The sequence below is a fragment of the Morchella importuna genome (assembly GCF_003444635.1).
Source record: "Morchella importuna strain M04M26 chromosome Unknown Morimp01GS021, whole genome shotgun sequence".
NCBI lineage: Eukaryota > Fungi > Ascomycota > Pezizomycetes > Pezizales > Morchellaceae > Morchella > Morchella importuna.
Genome location: NW_025763418.1, coordinates 507,518 through 534,719, shown reverse-complemented (window position 1 = coordinate 534,719; position 27,202 = coordinate 507,518). Strand labels below are relative to the sequence as shown.

Genomic DNA, 27,202 nt, shown 5'->3' with positions numbered 1-27,202 from the left:
AAATTACACCATTCAAACACCCCATATGGCATATTCCTAACCGAAAAGAAAAGAAAGAAAAATCAAATGAGCAGGTCTAGGATATGGTATCCGCGTGTTATCGGTGATATGTGGTGATATGGTATGGATTTTGGACCCCATAAGCGCTAGCGACGACGTCGACAGAGACGAAGCGCTTTCCCACAGATGTGTACGTAGGGCAGGGCAGCAGGAATGTCGGGCCTAGGTACAACAGTGATCTTGCACAAAGCCGAACCTTACTTTCAGGCTGTTCCTGAGGGAAAAAAAAAGTGCTGGGCTGGGGTAACAACGATGTCGATGTAGGTCTCAATTGCTGTGCCTGGCACCCGCGTGTAAGTGCCAGAGAGAGTTGATTAGGGCCTAAAATCTCTCATATGCAGATACTCACTTGAAATTTTACATACTCTGCAACAATGCTCTAACAAGAGACTGCGGATTGTTGTACGTAAAGCTTGACTCTTTTTTTGCAACTCACGGTAAAAAAAGAAATGGGAGGACTTGCGATTGCGGGAAGAAACCGTTATTATGTGTCCCCCCCCCCCCCCCCCCCCCCCACGTGCTCCCTTTTCCTCCCCTCTCGTCAGGGTATCATTATCATGTCACTTCCCCCCACCATAGTTGAAACGTGATATAGGAAAACCTCACCTCAAGTGTTTCAGATATATGAAAGTCTTGGTCTTGTCTGGTTTTGATTTCAAGTAATTTGATTGAAAAAGAAGTTTTTAAAGAAGTGAAGAAACACGAAACGATTTGAAACAAGTGAATTGAGAGCCGCAACCGAGATTACAGCTCGCAAGAAGAATAGAAAGAAATACAAGTAAAAAAAGACTAAAGGAAACGCGTGGTCAACACGTCTTTGGTGAAAAAGAAGAAATAAAAAAAAAAAAAAAAAATAGAGAAGTAGAAAATGAAAAATATACCAGCTTCTCCCCTCCTCTCAGCATCCAACTCATGCATCCATAAAAACGAGAGACAATAAAAAGAGAGAAAAAATACAAACATAAAGCTCAAATGCCACCCAAAATAAAAAACGAATGATGAAATAAAAACAATTAACCCCAAGGTGCCCCGAAAAAGCGCAGATAACCAAACCAACCAAACCAGTCCGTACTAATAGTAACCATAGATCAATATAACCAGCTATCAATGTTTTCCGAGAGACGCCCTTTTAGGATTCCCCGGCCCCCGTGTTTTACAAAATCGATCCCGTTCCCGAAAGGTCGAAGAATGGAAGAGAAAAAGTCCCGACGTATTGATTAAAAATCCCTTCTCTGTCTCTTGATTGATAGACAGTAAGCTAGATCCATGATAACCCAAGAAACCCAAAACCCCTCCCTCCAACCCCTATCTTGCCCGTGTTTTCCCCTCCTGCTCCGAATTCGAATGTAGTAGTAGATGATGGTAGGATACCATACCACTCTCCCAAAAGTATTAAGAGTATATATGCTGGTTTTAAAAAAAGTAAATGATTTTTTTCGTGTCGCCTCGTGTCGTGCCGTCCAACGTCGTGAGGTATCTTTTTTTCCCTCCTTTGCAATCGGAGGTGCTACTACAAGTAGCACTTCAGAAGAGAAAATAAAGGAAACAAAAAAACACAATCGCAAGCCCCTCCCCGCCCCAAAATATAAGCGCCTCATTAAGTTTCTTTTGTGCCCACAAAAATCCCCAACCTCCACCCGCAAATGTAAAAACCCCCTCGCATCTAAAATCCCAAGTAACGAATGATATAAAAAAAATTTAAAGAAAATTAAAAAAACAAAAAACAACAGCGCCGAACTCTTTTAAAAAGACAATGCCGCTCCAAAGGACCTATCTGAATCGTATCATTTACTCGTCTCGTCTCCTCTTTCTTCGGCTCTTCTTTGACTCTGAAGAAGTCGATGAAGAGGAGGACATCTTGTCTTTGATCCCTGATGAAGCCTGAGCAGCATCAACAAGCACGATGCCTAAAGGGCCACCCTGCTCCCCGAGCATGCTATCGGAATCATCTTCACCCATCATCTCACCGTCAATGAGAGCCATGTGGATGGTTGTGCTACCGTGAGTTCGCGCGTGCTGGCTGAGGTTGTCAGACCTGGAGAACTTCTTACCACACTCACCACAAGAGAATGGCTTATCCTTGGTGTGGAGCGAGCGGAAGTGGCGCTTGAGGTGCTCCTGGCGGCGGAAGCGTCGGGAGCAAAGATGGCAGACAAAGGTCTTTGAGGGATCCTCAGTCAACGACTGCTTGCGTCCGCGGCGGACGACTGGGGCTGGGGCAGCATCGCACTGGGAGTCTGAAGAGTCACAGAATGAGAGTTCGGTGGGCGCGGGGGTGATTGAAGTCTCGATGCGTCCACCGCAGAGAGGTGCAAGAAGATCGCAATCATCGTTGTACTGCATGTTGCGAGCACTGAGGACGATATCGTCAAGCTCGGCCTCTGAGTCATATGACTCGACCTTGATCATCTTCCTCTGCATCTTTCGCTTCTTGGAAGGAGCGACAGAGCTGTCTCTGGATGAGTCTGATGGGGGCGGGCTCAATGGTGCAAAGAGAGTAGCAACATCACTGTCGAAGCTCTCCTCGTCATCGCTAAGGTCGACATCCTCTACACCCCATGTGGAATCCTCCTCCTCGTCAAAGCAATCACGGTCACGCTTGTTGCTACCGTTTCCAAGCAAAGCAGCTGGGTTGATGGTTCCCTCAGAAAGGCTCATGATACCAGAGACAAGACCATCGTCAGAGTCAAAGTCAGACAGATCGTCGAGACCGAAGAAGCTACGGCTGAAATCCTTATCCTCATTCTTAACACCCATGTGGCTCTCAGTGCCACTGAGCATGAAGTTGTGCTCATCGTCATCACCACAGATTGTTGGTAGTGTGGCAAGGTCAAGGTCCTTATCCGATGCAGATGGGTTAGGTGATGGGTAAGTGAGCTTACGGGGATCACAGAAGTCAAGTTCTGACTGAGAAGAGCAGTCCGAAGCTGGTGAAAGCGAAGGGCAAGCTGAGACGAGTACTGAAGGGCTGCAGGCTGGAAGAAGGTTTGGTGTGTAGATGTATGCTATATCACAAATATCTTAGCAATGCTTTTCTAATCAAGCTTTCTACAAACTTGTCAAGTACCTGGTGTCATTGGTGGGCTGTTTTCCCAAATCTCTGACGGAGTTACAGTGCCGGAGCAGTCATCCAGCGACCACGAGGTGATAATAGGTGTTGTCATTGTGGTGCTCATCGGTGAGGTGCTGATGGAGCTGCTTGAAAGAGTGGGTGTCGAAGGAAAGAAGTACAAATCACCTCCAGCTGGGCCATCCATACCCATCATGGTCGGTGAAGAAGGTGTAAGAAGACCGGTGTTCTTTTGTAGCGATTCGGGTGAGAGAGTTCCAGGCATGTGAGTGATCATGGTAGGTGGCTTCAAGTGTGAGGATGATGGTCGTGAGTAAACTAATGCTGAAGGATAAGGCATATTTGAGCTCTGGTCACTTTGAACTGGGTGTGTTGAAGAACGACCATTAGGATGCGGGAGGAAGTGACCGTGCTGCTTGGTCTGGGAGGTAGTGTCGGGAGTGTAGTAGAGGAAGGAAGATGTTGACTCCATTGTGATATTGGTGGTATTAATTGGTAATTTACGGAACTATTGCGATTAAGTACTGACTACTACGAACTGTTGGCTAAACTAAGGCGTGTTGTGCTCGTAAAAACTGTATGATATATCCTTCTTGTGAACGTGACAAGATATTATTCCTCAAGACCGATTAATGAATGTGGTTGTAGTGAGTGTGAAGTGGCTCCAAAAGATGGTGAGATATTTCGTATATGGTCGAATTGAAGCTATACTGTAGAAGCAAGGCGACAAAATTATAAAGTATTAAAAGGTACCCGTGGTTGTAATTGTTGGTGTATAAAGAAGGAATTCAAGGAACAGTTGAAGAGTTCCAGTGGGTATATAATAGTAGTAGACCGGGGAAATGACCTTTTTTACTTTCGTCGACTAGTGCTATGCCTTTGTAGGAAATATTGGGAAAGTCCAAGCAAAGGAAGACCAAGAAGAAAAATCAAACAAACTCAAATGAAGGAATGGAAAGGCCGACAGCACACAGTACGAAAAGAGGATCCTAAAGGAAATAAAAGAGGGTAAAGTAGGAAGGATGGTGAACTGAAAACCACGAAGAGATGGGCGGGACAGTGGGGAAGAAGAGTAAAATGAAGTAGGGAAGGTAGAGGGCCGCAGCTGGCTGCTTGTTTAGGGAAGGCTACCACACGTACCAGTAATGACCGTAGGGAAATCAAAAAAAAGCAAAAAATGGGCAAAAAAAGATATGTATTCCAATCAATTAATTGATGATGATGGGAGGGTGGGTGGCATGGGTCGACATGGCGATGTGGTTAGATGGTTAGAAGAGATTGTGAACCGAACGATCCACACACCTTACACACCATACAGGTCCATACATCCACCAGCTATCACTGCCTACCACCACACCTGCAACACCTACATACACTCACACACATACAACTCGCTCGCACCCCTCCCACCTCAGCATCCAGGCTTAGAACAGAATAGCCACGCTGCACGTGCTTGGATCGTCCCTATTCAGCCAATTAACGCGGTCGGAAGGGAACAAGGCCTTGAATCTGCAGGTAGGAAATGGACAAAAACTGATTTATTTCCTGCACTTGACAAAAGTAGCATGTAGTATTTACGAGAGCGGTTAGATTGTCTAATAAAGCAACAACGATGAGTGACGGACCTGAATCTCAGCGGCATGAGTGAAGCAGTTAGCAGCTGTGGTGTTGTTGAAAGTTTCTCCAACGGCATCCATACATTATTACCATACCATATCCATAACATCTGGGTATATGCGCCATAAACCTTGGTGGTGGAGAGACAAATCACCACCGTTCCATCCAACGAGGTTCCATAGACGCTGGTCATTCAGTCACTGCCTCAGCAACAGTTTGGAATTATGTATTCTCTTGTTGCCCGTCGCCGCTGAGCACAGGCGTGGGTAAGAGTGACAGTGCTCTATCCCCACGATCCCGCCAATCCAGTTCGAAGCTCGGGTTCCGCCGCAGTCATATTCGTGGGAAGTCAAACAAGGGTTGTTGAACCCGAATCCCTTCACGATAGGCCAGTCCAAGTAGCTAGGTAGGTATCCCGATTACACTGATAGCAGGCTATCGCTATGGCCTCATCAGCTAAGCGGTCAGATCTCGGGCCCTGCAATCAATAATTGTCAGTCCAAAGAAACCCATCAGGCGGCGATTCTTTGTCGCATCTCCGCCCTCCTACAACACCCAAATGCCGCGTTCCTTCGGCCAGTATGAATGGAGATATCAAGATGAGCGCGGCGATGCGCCACTGCCTCGGCCACACTCGAACAACAACACGCAACTGAGCTCAAAAAATGCACACCTGGTTTTGCGCCCCAGGTAATAAACATCATTTCGTCATTTATTTGACTTCGCCACCCTGATAAACCACTTTCTTTGGTTCTGCGGTTTGCCGCCCTTGCATTTTCTAGTTGATGTTGCATCATCGCGCGACTTCGAGAGAGCAAAACAGCTGAACATGTAGAGCTAGCGAGAGAAAGAAAACGTTCTAGTGAATAAGCAACCGAGGGAAGAAAAAAAAGAGTTTGATCAACCACGACCATCATCACCCACACACCCACACACACCCGCACTGATCCAAAAAAAGGCATTTAGTTCGTTGACGAGCCAAAAAGCAAAACGACTCTGAGAGCACCTAAAGTACTAAACGGGCAGGGAAAGAGCATCCATCAAGCTGAACAGGGACTTCCCTGCCAATCTCGTCGCAGCCGTGTCTTGACTGGGACACCAACCGCGAAGCTCCGTGGGGTCAGCTTTTGTCCATGCACACGAGCTTTGCGCGTGTGTGTGAATAGGAAGGACGAAGGTTAGCAGCGTGGGTTGTGGGGATGGTTTATTGACCAGGGCTTTCTTCCAATGGGGTGGAGTATGTTTCTATCGAGCAACCAATTGCCGGTCCGCTCGGCGGAAAATGTGATGCAGCCCAGGACGGTCAGGGCGCTAAGACATCCTCATCCACAGGCACACTTACGCAGGAACCAGAGTATGCCTCTAACAACGGTTCAGGAATAGGCGAGAAACCCCGTTCTCCCCCTCCCCTCCAACCCTTCTGGCACGCGACGCCGCCTCTAGATATTTCCCTTTACCCCAGAGGGAGCGATAAACGATTAGGCCCAGATAATCATAATCGTTGATAGCGTTAGAACCTTGGGGGCGGAGGTAAAGTAGAGTTTAGATAGGAGGAGGTGGTGGCGGGGATATGCTACAGGAGGGAGGAGGGGAGGGGTTGATGATGATGGGGGCCGTTCCAGCTTTCTGCCATCCATCTTTCATCTATCTGCTCTTCTTTACCTGCTTTACAGCCGGTCTTGGGGCCGAGCCTATCGAACGGCATCATGATCCCGCGATCTGGCCTTTTCGGTTCTATCTAGCCTCGGATCACTGTCGTCAATGGATCCTGGACTCTTATGTAAAACCGCCTGGTAGGTGAGGACGGTGCATAGGTAATCTTGAATCCTCGGGTTCCGTCGTAATCCGCGAGTACGGTTGGTATGTATACATAAATAACATGGGCGTGAAGAAACACAAAAATAACCTTCCACTTGATCATTTCGCATAAGGATGTTCCCTTCTACTAGATATCTCTTTAGTCAGACAACAAATGAAAAACGTGCGGTATTGCGAAAAACGGAAGAAAAACCCAATAATAATCATTTGTAGAAGTGAGCATATGAGAGGTCGAGGGAATTTGAGGGCATCGTAATAAATCAACCCAAGCCTAAAATAGAAGCCCGCATCAGTATCATAACTTGTTGCCTGCCTGCTGCAGTGCGCCCGCAATTTACCAGAAAACAAGAATCAAAAAAATAACCCACACCCACCCAAACGAACCTACCATAACTCTTACTTTACCTACATGAGTGCTTCTCAAAACTGAACTGACGGGCTCCACACACCCAACGAAGAAGACTAGCCGACGTTCCTGACGATCTTTTTCCGTATGTTGTCCCTGCAGCCCCCCCTCCACCCCCAATAGATTGACTTCGTTCGAAACCACGGGAGGAGAGTTCGGTATCTCTGCCGTTGCTTTACACCTCTTTCCTCTCCCATGCGATCCCGAAAGTTCATGTCGCGGGTGAGAAATAAGGTGTCTCCGCTTTCGTTAACTATTTTACCGTCCGTCACTCTGCCGGAACGACAAGGATCGGAAGAGAATCGTGCGAAGAAGAAGCATGAAAAGGAAAGGAAGCTCAGAAAGAAGATTGAGCATAATCTAAACAGCTGCAATTGGGGGTTAGAACGGTCGTGTCAAAAATTAATTAACTGTTAATTGCACAACTGGCCTATCCATGGTGGTGGTGCTACTCTAAAGCTATCACTAGCTAGCCCCCACACGTTTCCGACAGGACAGAAAGCAGCTTTACCATCGCAGTGGCCATTGACGTTGTGATAGCCATGGCCCTTATCATAAGAGAAATTTCGATAAACAAGAAAAAAACGCAATAGCTGAGGGACCGCGTTGGCCTGTCGTTGCACTTGTACCTATTTTTCCCTCCCTCAGAAACAAGATGCGATCGGGGACGGCCCTCCGTATCTCGAGATGGACAGTCACACGAGACAAGAGGGAAGCAAAAAATATTGTGAGTTATGTAACCAACCACAGCATCAGATCAGCTTCTTTGAATTGATATGCGGGCGCTTGCGACATTTACTCTTCACCGACCGACCAGTGGTTGCACCTGGTGTGTAGGTATGTATAGTACAGTAAGGAAAGTGCCATCATCATCATCGCATCACATCGCACGAGGTTCTTTTTACCCTACGAAGTGAGAGAGATCAGAGACTTCACTATCGCTGGTTTGCGGGGGACACTGCAGCAGTAAGATTAAATCCCACAAACCCTTCGAAGCGACAGCCATAGAGATCTCTCAGTCTGAATTCGTGGGTCATGTTGCAACTTTATCTTTGGCCTATTTTCAGCAGAATGATAGAAAGAAGCCGCCGGGCCCTGCGCTGCAACTGGGGATAACCGCAATGTTGGAAATTTCTTTTTCCCAACAAACGGCCGCGGCGATGGATTGATGCAGCCAAGAACGAAGAAGACGAGACGCGCGAGACAGAAAACGAGAGGGTATTTTGGTATGGCCTGCTGCCCTGTTCCTCCCCTCCGGGCCAATGATCACCTTATCGAGAAGAGGGAAAACCAATGATATGTTTCCCTCACAAAACAAGATGCAACAACAACAAACCGATAGGGAAACAAGATATCCTACGGTGGGCGCGTATGCTTACGGTTACAGAGGTTACGGGGGCGCGTTCTGCTGTAGATCTTGTGGAATAGAAATGCCTAATCCATCTTGTTGTCGTCATCTCGTCTCCGAAGCTTAGGAAATGGGTTTCCATTTCTGTGCGTGATTCCTGGCCTATCCATTTGCTCCGCTTCCTTCCAGTGTCGATGTTTCGCCATACATCATAGGCACGCGGCGTCCAGTGACAGCGTTTGGTATTGGATGGAGCTGCAAGACATCTTGAGGTACTCATGTACCTACTGTATTTTAATCATATCATTACATTCTTCAACTTCTCATGCACATTACCTACTTACAAATATCTTTCTCCCTCGTTTTCCAGATGAAACGGCAAGGAGCATTTTTTTTCTTCTCTTCCCTTCTCCGTCCGCTATCAATGATATGCAAATCGCAAAAAACAGGTAACACCCTCCATTTGCTTTTGGAAACACCACACACGCGCGCATTGTGTTTCCTGCTGCCAGGCTCATGATATAGACGACATGAAAGCACGGGAACCCGCCGACGAGGAGCGGGAAACCTCGCGCTTGACCTCATTCTCTTGTTGTCACCCTTACTAGAGTACATAGACCACCGTTTCCGATCCACGGGACAGGAACGAGCGAACGAGAGCAGAGGAGGAAGGCAAGACAGACGCCAACAGGGTGCAAGAGGAAGAAGAAACAGGGACAACAAGCATCCACAGCAGGGACGTTTTTGCGTCAGGTGACAGACGATTAAGCCCCGAGCCCAACGATGGAGGCGGCGGCTGCTTGATTGAAGCTTCAGGGTCTGAAAATCTTACTAGGTACATACATGTACTAGCAGCTCTACGGTACTGACGGGTGATCTTGCCAAGGAAGGAAGAGTAAGGGTCTACTACTAACTTCATTAAGCTCTAGAATAGTGGGGGTGGTGATGGGTGGTGATGCTCTATTAATCGAAAGCGGACCCTGTTCGCCAAGGCTTATTTATACATAATCAATCGGCTGCCCCGAGCCCTAACAGATGGCAGCAGTCCCAAGCCCCGTAAAAATAATTCGCCGCTCGCCTCAAACAAAAGCCGCGCTCGTTCCCCCTGGAGCTTTGCTCCCTCCTTCTTTTTTTTTCTCTTTGTGCGGCGATTTGCCTTACCCGTGTTGCCCGTCCGCTTTTTCATCAGTGGTGCAAGAGTTTCAAAACTCCGACGGCGCGTCCGGTAAATCACAGAGAAAATTTAATTGCAGATGAAGGTCCCCCTCCATCCTTTCCTTCGGCCCACAGCCATTCCCCTCGCTCTTTTATCGGAGCGGGTGGGGTGGTGACGATAGGAAGTGGTGAGGGTATTCATACATACCAAAACGTTCCAGTCGGCTCTCTCTTTTTTTTTAGATAGTTTTTTTTTATACGATCATGTATATATAGAGCAGAGCAGTGTCCCTAGCCAATTGGCTAGAGATAAATAAAATTTAAAATTGCAAGAAAAAACAATTCATGATTAGAAGTGAAATCGATTCAATCAACCGTGCGAAATCAGATCACCACCCATTCGATTCTTCCACCCGCTAGGTTGGTTCAATTGCCATTGATCAATCAAGTAAGAAGCAGAAAGGTCCCCCAGAGCATCAATCAATCTCAATCTCTAAACATCAGACGTTTTGCCTTATCTTGTGATGGATGACAAGCCTGACGTGATGATGCCACTTGCCGGGCCATGATGGGAGGGATAGGAGGACCGTGCCTTCCAATTGTTTTCTCGAAAAAGAGAACGGTGTACTCTAGGAACAATTAATCGCGAGAGAAAACACTGTGTACTCTACCTACAGTATGGCTACACAGCATCGGAAGATTTGAAGGTTTTATCCACGGGCTCTCCCAAAAACAGCCAGCCCCCAAACTTTCAATTGCTGATATTGTGGTCCTAATATGCCTCTTCCTGTTCCGGCATGTGGTTATCACCAACTCTTACCTACTCTACAGCACTCTACTTACCGTACCTACATGTAGGTACATACATCCAGCTTCTCCACCTATCAATCCATGTTCCTGCCGCAACCGCAAAAAAGTAAACTGATCGACAAAGCAAATAAACCGCTGGAATGTCAGGACATGGGAATATCAGATGCCGCGTGGGATGGATACTCTAAGATAGATGGAGGGAATCTTTTTTCGATGACACTCTAGAAGCCGGCCGCGGCGGCGGCAGCGTCATCATTTCTCACTTGCTTTTTTGTACTCCCACTACCTACTTCGAGGCCCCACGAGATCTCGCCTCAGAAAAAAATATCTCCCATTCTGAAACGGCCTCAGGGTCCTCAAACAGCTTCCTATATCGGGGGCGGTGGTGTTTTTCTGCACGACGTTTGCCGAAGAACGAAACATACACGCATACATAAAACCGCCCTCTTACCTTGACTGCCATTATTTTCTTGCTCCTGCGACTGCATACATACATCACCCTACGGCGTGCTTGTGTCCTGCATCATGTGTGGTGCCTGTCTCTCTCCACCGACCAAAAACCTGGTGAAAACGTAGAGTACTCCCGGACGGCTCTAGGGTATGCTGTATGTTTAATGTAGGTACCTACTCTGAGAGAGAGAAGAGGGAAAAAAGCAGAGGGTCTCGTCTCCACATCCCACTAAATGCGCCCCCGCACACCAGACCCGCGGTTACATTCCCTTCTTTTCCTTCCTTCTTGCTGCTTTTCACCCGGGAAAAATGATATTCTCCGTTGACAAGCCCGGCCCCCAGTTTGATGGGGAAACGTCCTAGCCGGGTCGGTTAGTCTAGGTAACACTAGAGTGCTGGTAGTAGGAGACGGTACCGGTACCTGCTCTAGAGTAACTCCTAGCTACATGGTACTCCACACACGTGCTCTGCGTCCACTCTACTCTGGGTATGTAGAAGTAGACCTTTCGATGGCCTGCAGTTAGTGGTAAATTAACATCAGTAAGTTGCAGAACAGCATGGGCATCTGCCAGCGAATAGATAGATGCTGGTGATGATTATTGCAGTGATGGTGATGACCTATCACTCTATCATATCACAAACAACCACTTACCTACCTACTCTAGACTCTCCAGCTGCTCTAGAGTTGGTAAAAAAGTAGTTTCAATAGAAGCAATTCCAAGCAGTAGTTTACTTTTTCTGTTGTACCTACACGTTCCCTCCTGCACATCAATCAAATGTTGCAACAGCAGCAAAACAACACTCTCCCTGGTCCCTGGAAACAACAAAAGAAAGAGTATGAGAAAAATCCAGAACAAGACAAGACACCCACTGCATCATCATCATCATTCCATACATCGCCGTTTTGCTGTTTGGAAATGATCATGAGGGAAAAAAACGCAAAGCACAGACCGTCACCTACTAAAGGAAGTAGGTGGACTCGATAAACAAGTTCCCATCCAATCCACCACCCTTCCTCCCAAGCCCCCATCCACCCCCCCGTAAACGAGATAGAGAGAGCCATGGACACGCCGGCCGATCTCCGTCCGACAGAAGCTCAATCGAAAGGTGGGGTGGTGCTGCTGCTCGCGATTTAACGCCTGTACCCTACGGGGGATATTTCCACATTCTGCATAAATTCGATGGAATCCAATCTGCGCCGCGCGCCGCCACGGATATGTGAAGTGGATGGGCCCACATGACATGTATGGATAACGTAAGGGTAAGTTACACTTCCACTAAACACCTGGCTCTCTCTCTATCTTTCTCAAAGACGAGGCTTGCAAGGTATGTCGAGTAAGCTAGGTAGCAATAATCCACTTAACCAACCCTAGATACAGTGTGTACCCTCTACCCTACCTCGGCTGTGGAGTGTGGATGATGTGGTGTCGTGTGGCATGGCATGGTGGCATGGTGGCATGGCATGGCACCGGTATTCTACAGTTCGGTTGCTATCAACTGTGCCTGCTCGGATATCTGAACTACTCTGCTGCTGCTCGGGAGTGTACAACTGTCACGGCACTAGACACACGGACACAGACCGACACCTTCTCTTGTCGTTGCTGTTGGTGTTGGTAGAAGTACCTATATGTAGGGTAGGGTATGTACTCTACTCTAGATCTAGGGTACCTAACGGTACTTGGTAATTACTATATGTAGGGTTTCAGATGACTTGACCCTGAACTAGGTGAGTTGTACCCGGGAAGTAACGAAGAATAGAGTAAATATACCCGTAAACGGGAAAACAACTGATCAACCCGGATGGATAACCACAAAGCGGGTTTATTCTTCTCGAGTGAGAATGTATGCAAGCGATGGAATTCAATTTTTTTAAAAGTGAAAGATTAATCTAAAGAATTAAACGTCGATATTCGTGTTTTCTCTATCAGGTATCCATTTGGCTAAATTCTAATAGCACGAAAAAGAAGAACTAGAGAGAGACAATTTCTTTTGTGTGTGATCGCCGAAACGATGTAAGCATCATTTCCACCTAAAACACCCCGCCATTTTCGCGTGAATTCATCACTTCCGTAAAATCATGGGATATGTAGTGCTGGACAGTAGTAAACAGTAGCGCAATCTAATTACTACTAGTATTGAGGGATATTTTCCCCGCTTTTCTATTCGCCCTGCAAATCTCCAACCTTCTCGAGCTTGCCCATATCCTTCTTCTCACCGCTTTCGCCAATGATTCTGATTCTATCGACTCTAACCGTTTCTGCACCTTCCCTTTCAACGTCGACAAAAAAGATTGTGAGTGAGCTCACATTCTGAAACTTGACGAATCTCATGGTAACGCTTGCAGTCTCAGTCTTTTCATCCCAATCTTCGGGCTTGAGTTCAATGACCTGGGTTGGGGCCCTTTCATCGTCAAAAGACAAGATGTTGGGTGTGTTGGAGTAGATATTTATCCTCCTGGGGCGAGATGGGGTCTCATCATCATCCTCATCATTAGGTTTAGGTGGGCATGAGGTAAACTGAATGGTATGGATCTTGACAGTTGATTGGAACGGGATGAACAGCATAAGCTGTTCATCGGTATCAGATTCAACCCAATCCGCTTCCCCGGTACCGTCCTTCCCTTTGCCCTTGTTGCCTGTAGATCGCCTGCTAGGCTCTTTGGCTTCAAATAGAGTCCTCGCGCCTCCAAACTCGATGTTTGCGTTCATGAGGTCCAGCCCTTTGACATCGACCTGGTCTGTGACATCGCTGTAGCCCTTCGGGAGCGCACGACCAGACCATGAAGAGGAGCCACCAGAGGAGGAGGCTGGGGGAGCAGCGAAACCCTTAGTTGCGGATGCAGAGCCGGTAGAGTTGATAGCTTCGGCTTCCTGTGCGAGCTTCCTGACAACACTGGTTAGGGCTGGGATGTTGGCGCCTTGTACACGTTCTACTTCTTCGCCTGATTTGAAGATGAGGAAGGTTGGCATGCTGTCAGAGGTGTTAGTTAGCACATCGTACGTAGGTGATTAATGGAAATCAAGCACGAGGACAACGTTCGGGTAGATCAACAAAAGAGGGAGGTACTAACGCAGTAATACCATATGTCCTCGATAGTTCCTGGTTTTCATCCACATCGCATTTTGCAAAGGCAATTTTGCCTGGTGACGAGAGCTTCTCAGACAGCTTCTCGTAGATTGGAGAAATTGCTTTGCATGGTCCACACCAGACAGCAGTGACTATATGAGACAAAGCGATTTATTATTAGCCACTGTGCATGCCGAACAGCAGCTTGAGAGACAATGTTTTGGGTGATGAAAAATGGAAACGCTTTCAATAAAACAGATGAAGGGATTGAGTAAACGGGCAGTTAACTAACAGTCAATAATGACAACTGTGCTGTCCTTGATTAATTGTGTGAGCTGCGGCCCAGAAGTTATTTTGATCGTTTTCCCCGTCGTAGGTGACCCACTCCCACTGGAAGCCATTGTTAAGATATTTAGGGGTAATGGGGTATCGGAGATAGATGATAGGTGAGGTTAATAGACGCGTCGCGATGGAGTTGAGAGTGCTGTGTGGTTGAGGTGACGTTGCGGGGTTGTGACGCTGAGTAAAGCGACACACGTGATCCTCAGATAAGCCTTTCACATGAGATATCACTCGGTATCTGTCCTCAATGCCGTCATGTACCTTTTATGTACCTATTATGTGCGCCATAACATGTATGATGGCAGATTACAAACGAAAGACAGATTACAGCGATACATTATTGAATTACCTTGGTAATACCTACTTTGGCCATCACTCAGCTATCTTATTGAGCTCTGTCATTTGTCTTATGCATGTTCCTGTAGAAACATTTCTCCTTTTTATACAGATCTCATCGAGATATTAATAATAAAAAGAAAAACCGAAAAAAATAAATAAATACTGTGCATTTTTATTGGACCTTCGCCTGTCAAAATCATAAAATGCCTTTCCAAAGGTGCATCTAGGTTTGTCCGTAGAATTGTCAATCCGGCCGACCATCTGTCTTGCCATACATGATGTACTATACTATGGTCGGTACACTAGAGAATGATGGTGTATGTACATGTGGTTTCTCTAGCCGCTGGCCATATTTGGTCATCTGTTTTGAACGCCCCCTGGCCTCCCAATATTAGCTCAAAAAGGCAACTTCAACGTCTTGTGTGACTAGCCGTTGGGAAGAATTATTTCAAATCTTTTCTTTCTCCCCTGGTTCTCGAAAAACTCTCCTTAGCTACCGTTGGACTTATCGCTAAATACAATGACTATATGTTCTACCCCTCGTCACCCGCTCTTCCATGTTTAGCTCCGTAACTAGGAGCCCCTATTTTGACCCCTATAATTGACCCTACATACGTGGCCACATCCACCACGAACACATTTAGTGGTATAAGATCCCATGGATCTTGATTTCTCTAGCCAAACCTCAGTCAATCTCCGTACAATTTATATTTCGGCAACGAATGTTTCCTCATAGCACACGGCGCAGGATATTATTGATCGACGGATCAATGCTCATTAATTTTAATCACGTCAAGAGGCCCCAATTTAAGTCGGCAGTTTAAGGTTACTTGGCTATCTAGGAACAGTAGTAATCCTAAATATCGACTTAGCACATTGCGTCTTGAAGGAGATTTTATCTATCGATAGACTATATGGCATGCGATCTTTAGTAGGCTATATATAGCTACCAATATCCGGCACCGCGGGTCTGGGATATCATACAGTCATCAGTTCCTTGAAGGCTCTCACCCTCAGATCTAAGGAAATATTGAGATGGTTTGGTTTTGTTTGGTTGAAACAGTCATGCGGATAAAAGGGGTCACTCGACGATAGAGCTGCGATGCCATGGGCGAACAATAATAGGCTTGGATTACATCTGATAAGAAACGGAACTCCCGATTCCAGAACTTTACACTCACTCCCTTGGTTTTACGCCCGGTTATGGACGCAGCCGGTAGCTCCACCAGAATACACATACGTTTACTATATATAACCTTTGGCACTATGGGGGGGTTACAACTCGACGGATATTTTAGGAAACGCATACTTGGAACTATATTCAAGGGGTGGGGCAGGAGCAAAGACCATGACCTTTTAGGTTATAATGGGATCGTGGATAATTTCCTCTTTTGGAATTAAGATTAGATTCCAAAGAACCTTGATATCACGATATGATTATCTTAGGGGTTAGACCTAGGCTGGTGTTGAGGAATTTCGTGGTGCAATAGGATGTCGCGACACTGCTACCATCAACTGACTGGCAGATGAACGAAGTGAGGGAAATTCATGATCTCAAATAGTGGGCGACACATACTGGAGCCTTACACGGATATATAATGCGGATATATCGATCGCTATGTTGTCCTGACACCTTTTACGCACAGCGGTGGAGAACGGGGGCTAAACAGGAGGGCAATTCATATCATGTCTTACTGCATAGGATATTTACCTGGGTCCTAGTGTGCTGAGAAGAATTGGCAGATGGATTGGAATACTGGTCGGTTTTCAGTTTTGTACACGGCGTAACGTTGGTCGTACAGGGTACACAGGAGGGCGGGGGTGCATACAATGGGGTTTTTTTTTATTAATTGGGAACTATCTATGCAAAATGGCGTTCGATATCTCTGCATTATTAGGGTTTTCAATCCAGTAGGGGCATCCATATCAGGTTGAAGACCAGCAACAGATATATGAACAGCGAAAAAACAGAACGGGTGGGAGATATCTTAGGATCACCCATCGTCAAAAAAATAGAAGTTATCGACAGAACAGTAATGGTAGTAGGAATCAAAACACATGTGGGCTCGTGGGTAGCCACCGAGGTATGATATTCAGGAACACTTTAAACGGAGTATACTTAATCATAAAATATCACTCGTCACAAATTCAATCTGAAGTATCCGATGGGACTGTACATGGAAAGAGCGTTTGGTAGGGGCGTATGTCTAGGCTTAACTGCGTCCACAAAAAATTGTATATACAAACAATTACGAGTAATCATTGACATTGCCATGATCTGCAAGAGGATGGGCGATGGGCGTTTTCTTAAGAGTTGCATTAATTATATCACTTACTAGTTTAACATATCAATCGGTCAGATCCGTGTTTTTTTCTTCTCAAAACCCAAGTTACCACCCGAAGAATACACAGTATCATGTTTTAACGGGCGATATGTGGCCAGGGGATTGATAAAGTCTCCAAATGGTAGTAGCACTTTTGTTGGTTGTTGCGTATCGTCTAACAAATTTTTCTCTTTTTCAGTGCTTCAATCCGAGAGTTTTTATTTTAACTTTACCGGTCAGGCGAAAGAATTAGAAGCACAGCTGTGTGTGAGTTGAACATATACCCACCTCAACCCTTCTTCAAGAAGAGGACATCAGAGGATGTTAAGGTATTTCAACCGGTCTTTTCCAACCATTTGAGGAAATCTTTATTACCTTATATTGTTGTAGACTGAGTAAAAATCTATCCTCAGACAAGATGACAATCACCTGGCCCAGACTATTCAGACATCCCCCACATGCCCCAAGGAAGGTAAAAGAAATTACAAGGGAACAGCAAGGGGAAAAAGGGAAGGAAATGAAAAGTAGATAAAAGGAGTCGAGCAAGGGTATTTAAGCGTTGAGAAAAGGTTAAGATGATTATTGGAAAAACATCCAAGAATCCTGTGGGGGGATATCGAGGCCATGATACGGACTCATTCATATAACGCAGTGCATACCTTCAATCAATCAATCATACTCAAAATCATATTACCACACCACCTTCCAAAAAGAATCTCAAGACGCCCGTGAGTCACCCTTCAGCCTCTCCAAATATGCAATTGTGCAAATCCTGCTTGCAACGCCTGCGTTTCCTCATTTGGTATAGGCATCGACCATAGACCTCCATCCCACGCTCTTTCAACCTCACGACCGGTTTCGCGCTCCACCAATTTCAAACCGGCGATAGCCCAATCTGCAGTTCGTTGTGTCTCTCTGACAAAATTATGTACCCTAATCCTCTCTCTATCGACAGCTCTTTTCGCATCTGACAACTTTCCTGGGCTTTGAACCCATTTATTATATCGGTTTAGTTGACTGAGCTCCTTGCAGCCCCATGTTGGGCAACTCATTGAGCGTTCCCGCGGATAAGCGCTGCGACGGGAGTTTTTGGCCCGAAGTCGTCCCTCACGGATCTGATTTTTCGATTGTGGCGGAGGAGAGGCTGGGCCATTAAAGAAGTCCCATATGGTTGGCAGCGTATACCATACACGTTCCCTCCGGATTTCTCCGAAGATATGTAGAATTTCCTCAATAAATTCACAGTAGAATAGTGAAATATCGATCTCTATAATTTTCATGAACCGCGCACGACCTGGGTTGTGGGCTGCCCATTCTTGGGATCGAGACTTGAAGACCGAGTCTTGGAAGCGATTTGACATTAACCGTGGCGCCGACATAAAGTTGATGTGAGGAGGAATTCGATCCTCAGTACGGTTTTCTGAATGGCCTGTATAACTCTTTTCAGGGCAATTGGAATGCCGTTTTTCCGGTATCGATTTCTTAGTTCCCTTATTGATTTCTGGCTCGCAATTCTCTGACTTCACGGTACAATCAACTACATCTAGAAAACGTTCCAACATTGGGGGCTCAGCCCTCGAATTAGATGACCCACTCTCGTCTGAGAGATTTTGCCCATCGATAACTGTTTCTCCCGCACCCATGCATTGCGAGCAGTCATCTGCACATGAACTGTCGGTAGAATTAATAGAGCCATCGGTCTGATACTGTGCAGCAGTTGAATAGTATTTTAGAGGAATTTGTGTGCCGAGAAGTAAACCAATCATATTAAAAAGCCAATATGATGAATTTGCAAATGCATCCGGGTCGAGATCGAAGCAATAATCAGCTCTGTTTCTAAGATGGGATACTCTGGCACGTCCACCCCGACTACCATACCTATTTGCTTTGAAAGTAGGACCAGCCAATCCCAAACCAATTAGCATTTTTTCTAAGTTGGGAGTATCCCAGAGTTGAATCCTGTCAGGCTTTTCGTCGAGATTAGAGATTGCCCTTGAGACTATGGCCCTTCGCTGGTCAGGGGTAATCATATCCCATTCATCCTGAAAGACAGTTTCGATCTTCAGGAACTGGACTCTGAGGAGGTTTTGATGAAATAAGAGTCTGTCGTATGACTTACTCCAGTACTCAACGAGCTGGGGTGTGTTGAAAAAAGTCTCTAGAAGTGGATCGGGGTAGTAGGCATTGGTGCTGTCAGACAGGATCGGTGATGAATTTATTCGCGTGAGTGGATTATGCGCAGGAAATGGTAAGGACCTTGGGCTGTTGGTGGTGTTTCGATACCGGTCGACAGGAAAGTTATGGTAAGAGCCAGTCGGTTCAAACGATTTTGCCTGAGCTGAGAGATATGGTTTACTTTGTGGATTTCGTGTTCCAGAAAGGTGGTTCGAGGAGGGAGTTCCCAACTGGCTACCCAGTTCTGGGTATTCTAAAGTTTCAATGTTAACTGGAACTTTTTGATACCTAGGGCTTGTATCACTTATGCGGCCTGTGACGATCGAGCTCCAAGATTTTCTAGAAGAAAGGGAAGTCGGGTTACCAGGGAGTGGATCTTCAACAGGAGCAGAAACCCCAGAGGTCTCACTTCTTTCATTCGGAGGTGCGGCGGGGCTCTTAGGTGAAACGGACTGAGAAGTCCGCTCAAGATCAGCCCTTGAATCGTTATTCCGCCAATTTGCTACATTTGCCCATGTACTTTTGACCACTGGTATTGGATCTGAAGGAATCAAAGCTCGGGAAACTTCCCTCGACTCTTCATTTCTTCTATCCACGCCAGAAACAGCTTTAGCATAGTTTAAAGTGACGTGATGCCTTTTAGTTCGGGTATTGCACTCGGAAGATAGTTGTTGTTGACTTGCTAACATAGCTGGGTTAGTGTTTGAGTTGATGAAGGTAGGCAAGGCAACTGAATGCTGCTGGTCCTCATTATTTTTGTTTAAACCCGAAACAGCTCTGGCATAATTTCGTCGTTCTCCTCTAAATTCCTTTGGGTTTCTATGCGATGAGTTCTGACTGTTTCTTCTCTTTTTCGCGTCCGGAGCCTGTCTACTAATAGAGCTTTCTTCACTGATCACAACTGCGTCCTGTTCTTTCAAAAGTGCCTGTGCTTCCCTTTGGTATGCTTTCTCATCAATCGGCCTAGTAGAATTGCTTATATTTTCCTTGCCGATAACGAGGAATCCGGTTGAGGGAGCCGTGGGTGGCACTGACTGGGCTGTTGTCTCTTTCAAGCCCGCAATCGGTAAACTCACCTTCTCGAGTCCGGAGCTGTTCTGATATTGGCTTAGATTCACTTTCTGTCTCTCAGATGCAGAATCGTTTTCGTCTGCCCACTCTTTTATGATAGTTTTAGCGACCTCGACCCTGCTCCCCTCAGTCAATTTGGACGCAACAGTTGGGCTTTCTCTGGTATTGTCCAGGTTTGAGACACTTGCGATGCTGTTCCTCAACTTAGGGGATCTCTGATGCGGTGGTGTCTTACGTCCGCTCGGGTTAGGGATCGGAGTGTACTGCGGGGTCCAGTTTCGATAGTTTCTTTCAGAAACCTCTAACCTTTTGACAGCAGGTCCTCCCCACGGGTGTCTAGGACCAAACTTTCTGCAATGGATCGGATCTGTTGAGCTTTCCCATTCGAAATCAGCGTTAGACGTAACATTAGGAGGAACTGAGGTTGGCCCTATAGTAAATACACCGGTCGATCTAGAGCGAGGATGCGATTGTGAACGTATATTGGGCATAGGTCTTGGTATATGGGTACTTTGCGGGATTCTTGGAAGGTTATAGATATTTCCTATATTTCCTGGGTGGATAAAGCCTGCGTCATACCCTATATGACCGGGTGGATGTCCCGAGTAGTAATGTGATTGGGGATAGTAAACTGGCGTGCGCAGGTGAGTCTCTCTATATTGAGTTGATGGGTCCAGCGAATATATTGGCGTTGATCCATGTGACCCCATCCTTTCCATGTATTTCATGGCATAGGCAGCATCCACTGAGACCCCGGTCATCATCTCTACCCACTTTTTCATTGCTCGAGAGACGGCTGCATCAGACCCTAAATTATTTGTTGTATCTCTCATCTGGTTAAAGTTGGTCTCAATTTTTTCCTTCCACCTAGCCAGCCTTTCCCACTCGTTCGGTGTGATAACATTGAAAAACGCCTGGAAGCGTTCACGGCAAGTTGAGGTATCGCAGCGGTACGGAAGAAAGATATAATTCAGAACGTGGTGGTGGGGTTCCATTCGAGTGGCCCTGCGCTGGTGTTGTTCCGCATATCCATGGTCTTTCTGTTGTATGCTATTACTGTCGGTGTCTTTCGCCGTGAAGTTGGTCTCGAGCAAAGTATAGAAACGCGAGTTGCCAGCTGAAGCGGGGAGAGATGACTTGTCAAATTGCTCGATAATCTCTTTGAGGTGGAGATATCCCTAAGACCAGAAAAAAGTATCAGATTCCATTAATTTGATGGAAAGAGTAAAGACTTACAGGATTGATCCTAGGTTTTTTTATCGTGCTGGTACTAGGAGGGAGAGGTGGGGCTGGTGGCGGAGGTGGGTTTGGATTGACTATTGGAATGGCTCTAGAAATTCTGCGACGTGGTCTGGCCTGAAGTAGAGAAATGCCGTCAGAGGGCAGATATACACAGCCAGTATTGCGATGATTTGGCTGCGAAGAGTACATGGCGCAGTCTGGTAGAGTTGGAGGTTTCTGCTATGGTGAGATGGGCCAGTGATGAAATTATTTATCTGGGATAGGTAAAAGGAGGAAAGGAAGGTGGAACTTTGTTTCACACAAAATAACTGCTAAGATTTGTTTGCATTGATGCTGTGCTGTGCTATTCGAGTATGTAGGTTAGGAGATCAATGTGTGTGTGTGGGGTGAAAGGGTCCATGACATTTAAGGTTCGCTTTAGGGCTGTGGCTACAAGTAAGCACAATTTTTTTCTCAACAGAAAACAGGGTAATAATCCGTGCCCTAGGTTTGCAAGACAAGCTCTCCCGGCTCCCCATTTATCCTTCGTAAGTACATATTATGGCCGATTTACTTAGAATTGATTATGCTAGCTTGAGTATATTTGTTCTGGGATGAGCGCTACATGTACTCTCATTTATGGACTGCAAGTTTTCTCCTAAGTTCGCTCGGACAAGAGCACGGAGAAAGCTGGAAGTAGCTGGAGTATGATAGACTTGTTGCAGTTTGGTTGCATCATAAGATATCACTCGGATATTTAAATGGAATATACGACCCTATAAATAGGAGGTAAATCAAGAAGGGAAAGACTATGACAAAGCATTGTAGTCTCCCAAAAAGAGATACGTGTTTGATATCTCGAATCTGCACAAGCTATGATTTATTACCACCCTATGACCTTTGTCATCTACATAGCGATATTAACGGTCTATGATTTTATTGGATGGGAGTATCTGCGGGGTGTGGCTTCTCTTATACATGGGCCGTAGTGGCAGAGGGTGTGTTCTGCACTACATGTATGTCTGTACTCCAGCTGTATGTATACACGGACGAAACCTTTCTTGTAAAGAGACTGTAGGTACGTGTATGTCATGCTTGCCCGAGTCTTTCTGAATGGGGCAACCAGCCCCTGAATTAAACAACGATTCTCCAGAGAGCGGCGTAAATTCTTTGATTAGAAACATTACTATAATACCTTGAGTTTATTACAACTCTCGTTTTCATGGTGAGCCTTGGAGAAGGTCTTAATCAGGCTGCCTAGAACAACCCACTACATGTATGCTTGAACGGCCCTTCTAGTTAACCTTCAACCTGGATGTAGTCGAAAAATTGTAGCAATCTTTGTTGGCATGTGGCTCTCGAACCATGAATTAAAACAACAACATTGGTCCTGGTACGATATAGGTGGGCCAGCCAATCTGATTGAACATTATTTCCGTCTACTTTGATACTTTTGAGCTATAATGCTCTAGTGCGTGACATGTACATCATCAGTAATCACTCGATGTAGTTCATATTGGCTTGGCAAAAGATATTTTTTTGAGTCTTTTAATTCATATTTTCCTCTCAAATGTTCATACTTGAATGTTTTAATACACTATACTACATGTATGCCCTATGATTGTGGGTGACTGGGCATATTCGAGAGAGACACAAAGTTCGGTGCATAAGCGCTACTAGTACCTGCGGGGTGTGGCTTGGCGCACGGCACTGGTCTACTAGACAGTCAACCCCACCACACGCACTCCACAACGTTTTTGCCACCTTGAACCTCAATTCAACGAATATATCAAACCACCTCTACATCTCCAACCTTTACGACAAGATAATAAATCAAAAAAATAGCCCAATATGGCGAAAAAAGACAAGAAAAATAAGAAGGCCGTCGATGATGACTGGGAGAACGAGATTGGTGAAGACCTTACGCAAAAGGCTAAGCCTGATGATCAAGAGCCACCGGCAGCCCTCAGTACAGCACCCGCAGACGATGACCTTGGTGGTGGTCTGATGAATGCTATTCGCAAGAATGCTGAAAAGAAAAAAAAGAAGGGTAAGGGAGCTGCAGCCAAAGCCGAGTCGCCGGTTGAGGACGCGGCCACACCGACAGGAGTCGACACCCCCCCTCCAGCACCTAAAGCACCTGTTGAGGTTGCTGAGGTTGACGATGACGAATTCGGTCCGGTGAAGAAAGGGAAGAAAGGAAAGGCCGCGCAGCCGAAGGCTGTGGAGAAGGTCGTGGAGAAGGCTGTAGAGGAGCCGAGTATTCATGGATCGGAGGCTGGCGACGACGAAGAGACTGGAGGAAGGGTCAAATCAAAGAAAGAGAAGGAGAAAGAAAAGAAAGAAAGGGAAAAACAGAGGAAGAAGGAACAGGTGGGATGAATCTTGGGATTGATCGTATCATCTTGCTGATATCATGTCTAGGCCGCTCGTAAGAAAGGTGATGCTTCTGCTGCTCCAGCGGTAAAGGAAACTCCTAAGGCCGTAGAGAAAGCTGCTGCCACCGCCGCACCCGAGCCCGCCAAGAAGGGGAAAAAGATTCCCCCCGCCCTTGCTGCACTCCAGAGGCAGCAGGAACTTATGAAGCAGATGGAGGAGGAGAAGAAGCGTCTCGAGGAGGAGGAGAAGAAACGTATCGAGGAGGAGGAAAGGCTTGAGAGAGAAGAGCAGGCAAGGCTTGCGGAATTAAAAGCACGAAAGAAGGAGAGGGAGGCTGCAAAAAAGGAGCAGCTCAAAAAAGAGGGCAAATATCTTACTCCTAAAGAAAAAGAGGCAAAGAGGCTTGCACAGCTACGGCTGGAGCAAATGAGGGCCGCGGGAATGATCGTTGCAGGATTGGACGAACCATCGGGAGAAACCAAAAAAAGACCGGTAATAGATAAGAAGAAGAAGAAGGGTGGAAAAGCGGATAAGGCAGCCGAAGATGAGGCAAAAGCGGTCGAGTTGAAGAAAAAAGAGGAAGAGCGACTAGCTGCTGAGGCCAAGGCCAAGGAAGAGGCGGACAGGAAGCAAAAAGAAGAAGAGGCAGCAGGTATACTAATCTTTCCAATTGACATTAGACATTGCTAATACCCTCAAGCCGCTGCGAAAGCCAAAGAAGATGCCGACGTTCTCGACTCCTGGGAAGAAGCCATCGACGAAGATGGCAACATCAAAGAGTCTTGGGATCAAGAAACCGACGAAGAAGAAGATGGGGAGGAAGATAAAAAGGAAGAGAAACCAACCAAGCAAACTCCTTCTACTAAACCTAACGGCCCCAAACCAGCACCCAAAAAGTTTGATGACGAAGAGGAAGACTCAGAGGACGACTCTGAAGATGACCAAAGCATGGCTCAACAACTTGCACAGAAGCGGAAAGAGGAAGCTGCAGCCCGTCGTCAGAAGCAACTTGAGGACGCAAAAGCTGCTGCTAGTATCAATGACCTCCGCTCTCCTATTTGTTGTATCCTGGGACACGTCGATACCGGTAAGACGAAGCTCTTGGACAAAATTAGACAAACAAACGTGCAGGAGGGTGAAGCTGGTGGTATCACGCAGCAAATCGGTGCAACATACTTCCCTATGGAGGCAATCAAGCAGAAGACGCAAGTTGTGAACCAAGACGGAAAGATGGAGTTTAAGGTTCCTGGTTTACTGGTTATCGATACACCTGGTCACGAGTCGTTCACAAATTTAAGGAGCAGAGGTAGTTCGTTGTGTAACATTGCGATCTTGGTCATTGATATCATGCACGGGCTGGAACCACAAACTATTGAGTCTATCCAACTTCTCAGGGACAAGAAGACACCTTTTATCGTCGCGTTGAACAAGGTCCGTAGGAATAGAAACCATAAATATTCGGTCATAGCTAACGTGTGTAGATTGACCGTCTCTACGGCTGGGGGGCAGTTCCAAATAACGGTTTCAGGGATTCTCTCTCACGCCAAAAGAAGTCTGTCCAGAATGAGTTCAAGGATCGTCTGGAAAAGACGATTGTCGCGCTTCAGGAACAGGGTCTTAACTCAGCACTCTTCTATGAGAATAAGAATGTTGGGAAATACGTATCTTTGGTTCCTACCTCTGCTCACACCGGAGAAGGTATTCCTGATATGCTTAAACTTTTGGTATCGCTCACCCAGCAGCGTATGGCCGAGAAACTCATGTATATCAGTGAGCTTGAGTGCACTGTTCTTGAAGTTAAGGTCATTGAAGGACTGGGAACTACTATTGACGTTGTCCTGAGTAATGGATACCTTCGTGAAGGCGACCGCATTGTCTTGTGTGGTCTGAATGGCGCCATTTCAACAACAGTCCGTGCCTTACTGACACCACAACCGTTGAAGGAAATGCGTGTCAAGGGTTCATACGTTCACCATAAGGAGGTCAAGGCTGCGTTGGGTGTTAAGATTGCTGCCAACGACCTCGAGCACGCTATCGCAGGGTCAAGGCTACTCGTTGTTGGCCCCGACGATGACGAAGAAGATCTCGAAGAGGAAGTCATGAGTGATCTTGAGCAATTGTTCAGCAAGGTTTCTACAACTGGTGCTGGTGTGGCAGTCCAGGCCTCAACCTTGGGTGCTCTTGAGGCCTTGTTGGAGTTCCTTCGTGTCTCAAAGATTCCCGTGGCTACGATCTCGATCGGTCCTGTCTATAAACGTGACGTAATGCGTGCAGGAACTATGTTGGAAAAGCATAAGGAATTCGCAGTAATGCTTTGTTTCGATGTCAAGATCGACAAGGACGCACAGGCATATGCGGACGACGTGGGTGTTAAGATCTTCACGGCAGATATCATTTACCATTTGTTTGATTCGTTCACTGCCCACCAGGCCGAGGCGCTCGCCCAAAAGAAGAGAGAGAGTGCTGCGGATGCGGTATTCCCTTGCATTTTGAACCCTGTGGCCGTTTTCAACAAGAAGGATCCGATTGTTGTGGGTGTCGATGTTGTGGAAGGAAGTTTGAAGATTGGTACACCGATTTGTGCGGTTAAAAAGAACCCTATCACCGGAGAGGTGGAAACAATTAATTTGGGGAGGGTGTATGTTGCCTTGATCCTACTATGTCTCTGAAGACTGTGATGCTAACGACGTAGATAGAACATCTATTGAGCTTAATCACAAAGCCATTCCTGTCGTCAAGAAGGGTCAGCCTTCGGTGGCCGTTAAGATCGAAGGTCCCAACCAGCCGACGTACGGGCGTCACTTGGAGGAGAAGGATACACTTTACTCGCTTATCTCGAGAAAGACGATCGATACGCTGAAGACACATTTCAGAGATGATGTGAGCAAAGAGGACTGGCAGCTGATTATTAACTTGAAGAAGGTGTTCAATATCACTTAGTCGAATTTTTATTGAGAAAGATCGTTTTATTTCTTTGTCAATAGTGCTTGAGATGCTCCTTTTCTTAGGTTGTCTTTCATATTTTGTCATCAAAATCAAAATGCTAGTGGGGTTTTTCCTGATCTGAGGAGGAAGGGCAGTGCGCTTTTCTTTGGGTGCTTTTTTCTTCGACTTTTTTCTCTTCTTTTTCTCTTTCGATGAATTCATGATAGGGATTGCTTTTTTTTTATCTCTTCGGCTCATCCCTCTTACATTATAAAACGAAAAGTTATACTTTGGATACCAAGCAAAAAGGATGCATCCTCCCGTGTTCATATTCTACGCATACGTACGGATTTATGTATATGATCTGCACAATTCCACTAGAAGCGCGTCTCAAGAGGTAAACTCGATACATAGCACGATTACATCCAAGGGGTATAAATTGTAGACACTCCCCCTTTCATAAAAAGCTTTGCCACCAGCTCGCCATATACTACATCTAAGTCTGCGCGAAATTGCTCACCCGCTTATTCGGAATGCCTCTCGAATACAAGGTACGGATAAGCCCCGTAGTTGCTGTGTTGGCGAGTAATAATCCGAAAGCAGCCTACAGCAAGTACTTTTCCGAA

The 27,202-nt window shown here is 46.2% G+C and overlaps 5 protein-coding genes across 5 annotated transcripts; 2 read left to right on the top strand and 3 right to left on the bottom strand.

Moving 5' to 3' along the window:
• Window positions 1–1,848: 1,848 nt before the first annotated feature.
• LAJ45_06979 (uncharacterized protein) lies at window positions 1,849–3,602 on the bottom strand (the record flags this gene model as incomplete). Its single annotated transcript, XM_046116539.1, has 2 exons — window positions 1,849–3,065; window positions 3,128–3,602. The coding sequence occupies 2 exons, from the start codon at window positions 3,600–3,602 to the stop codon at window positions 1,849–1,851; spliced, it is 1,692 nt and encodes a 563-aa protein (XP_045970308.1).
• A 1,168-nt stretch (window positions 3,603–4,770) lies between these two features.
• LAJ45_06978 (uncharacterized protein) lies at window positions 4,771–5,610 on the top strand (the record flags this gene model as incomplete). The annotated part of the gene is made up of 4 exons (XM_046116538.1): window positions 4,771–4,860; window positions 5,008–5,153; window positions 5,216–5,437; window positions 5,589–5,610. The coding sequence occupies 4 exons, from the start codon at window positions 4,771–4,773 to the stop codon at window positions 5,608–5,610; spliced, it is 480 nt and encodes a 159-aa protein (XP_045970307.1).
• Window positions 5,611–12,893: 7,283 nt separating this feature from the next.
• LAJ45_06977 (uncharacterized protein) lies at window positions 12,894–14,201 on the bottom strand (the record flags this gene model as incomplete). The annotated part of the gene is made up of 3 exons (XM_046116537.1): window positions 12,894–13,704; window positions 13,805–13,952; window positions 14,093–14,201. The coding sequence occupies 3 exons, from the start codon at window positions 14,199–14,201 to the stop codon at window positions 12,894–12,896; spliced, it is 1,068 nt and encodes a 355-aa protein (XP_045970306.1).
• A 3,344-nt stretch (window positions 14,202–17,545) lies between these two features.
• LAJ45_06976 (uncharacterized protein) lies at window positions 17,546–21,482 on the bottom strand (the record flags this gene model as incomplete). The annotated part of the gene is made up of 2 exons (XM_046116536.1): window positions 17,546–21,229; window positions 21,288–21,482. 2 exons carry the CDS (start codon window positions 21,480–21,482, stop codon window positions 17,546–17,548), a joined length of 3,879 nt encoding a protein of 1,292 aa, XP_045970305.1.
• A 1,641-nt stretch (window positions 21,483–23,123) lies between these two features.
• On the top strand, window positions 23,124–26,591 carry LAJ45_06975 (uncharacterized protein; the record flags this gene model as incomplete). Its single annotated transcript, XM_046116535.1, has 5 exons — window positions 23,124–23,645; window positions 23,697–24,303; window positions 24,352–25,082; window positions 25,133–26,289; window positions 26,348–26,591. The coding sequence occupies 5 exons, from the start codon at window positions 23,124–23,126 to the stop codon at window positions 26,589–26,591; spliced, it is 3,261 nt and encodes a 1,086-aa protein (XP_045970304.1).
• Between the last annotated feature and the right edge of the window lie 611 nt (window positions 26,592–27,202).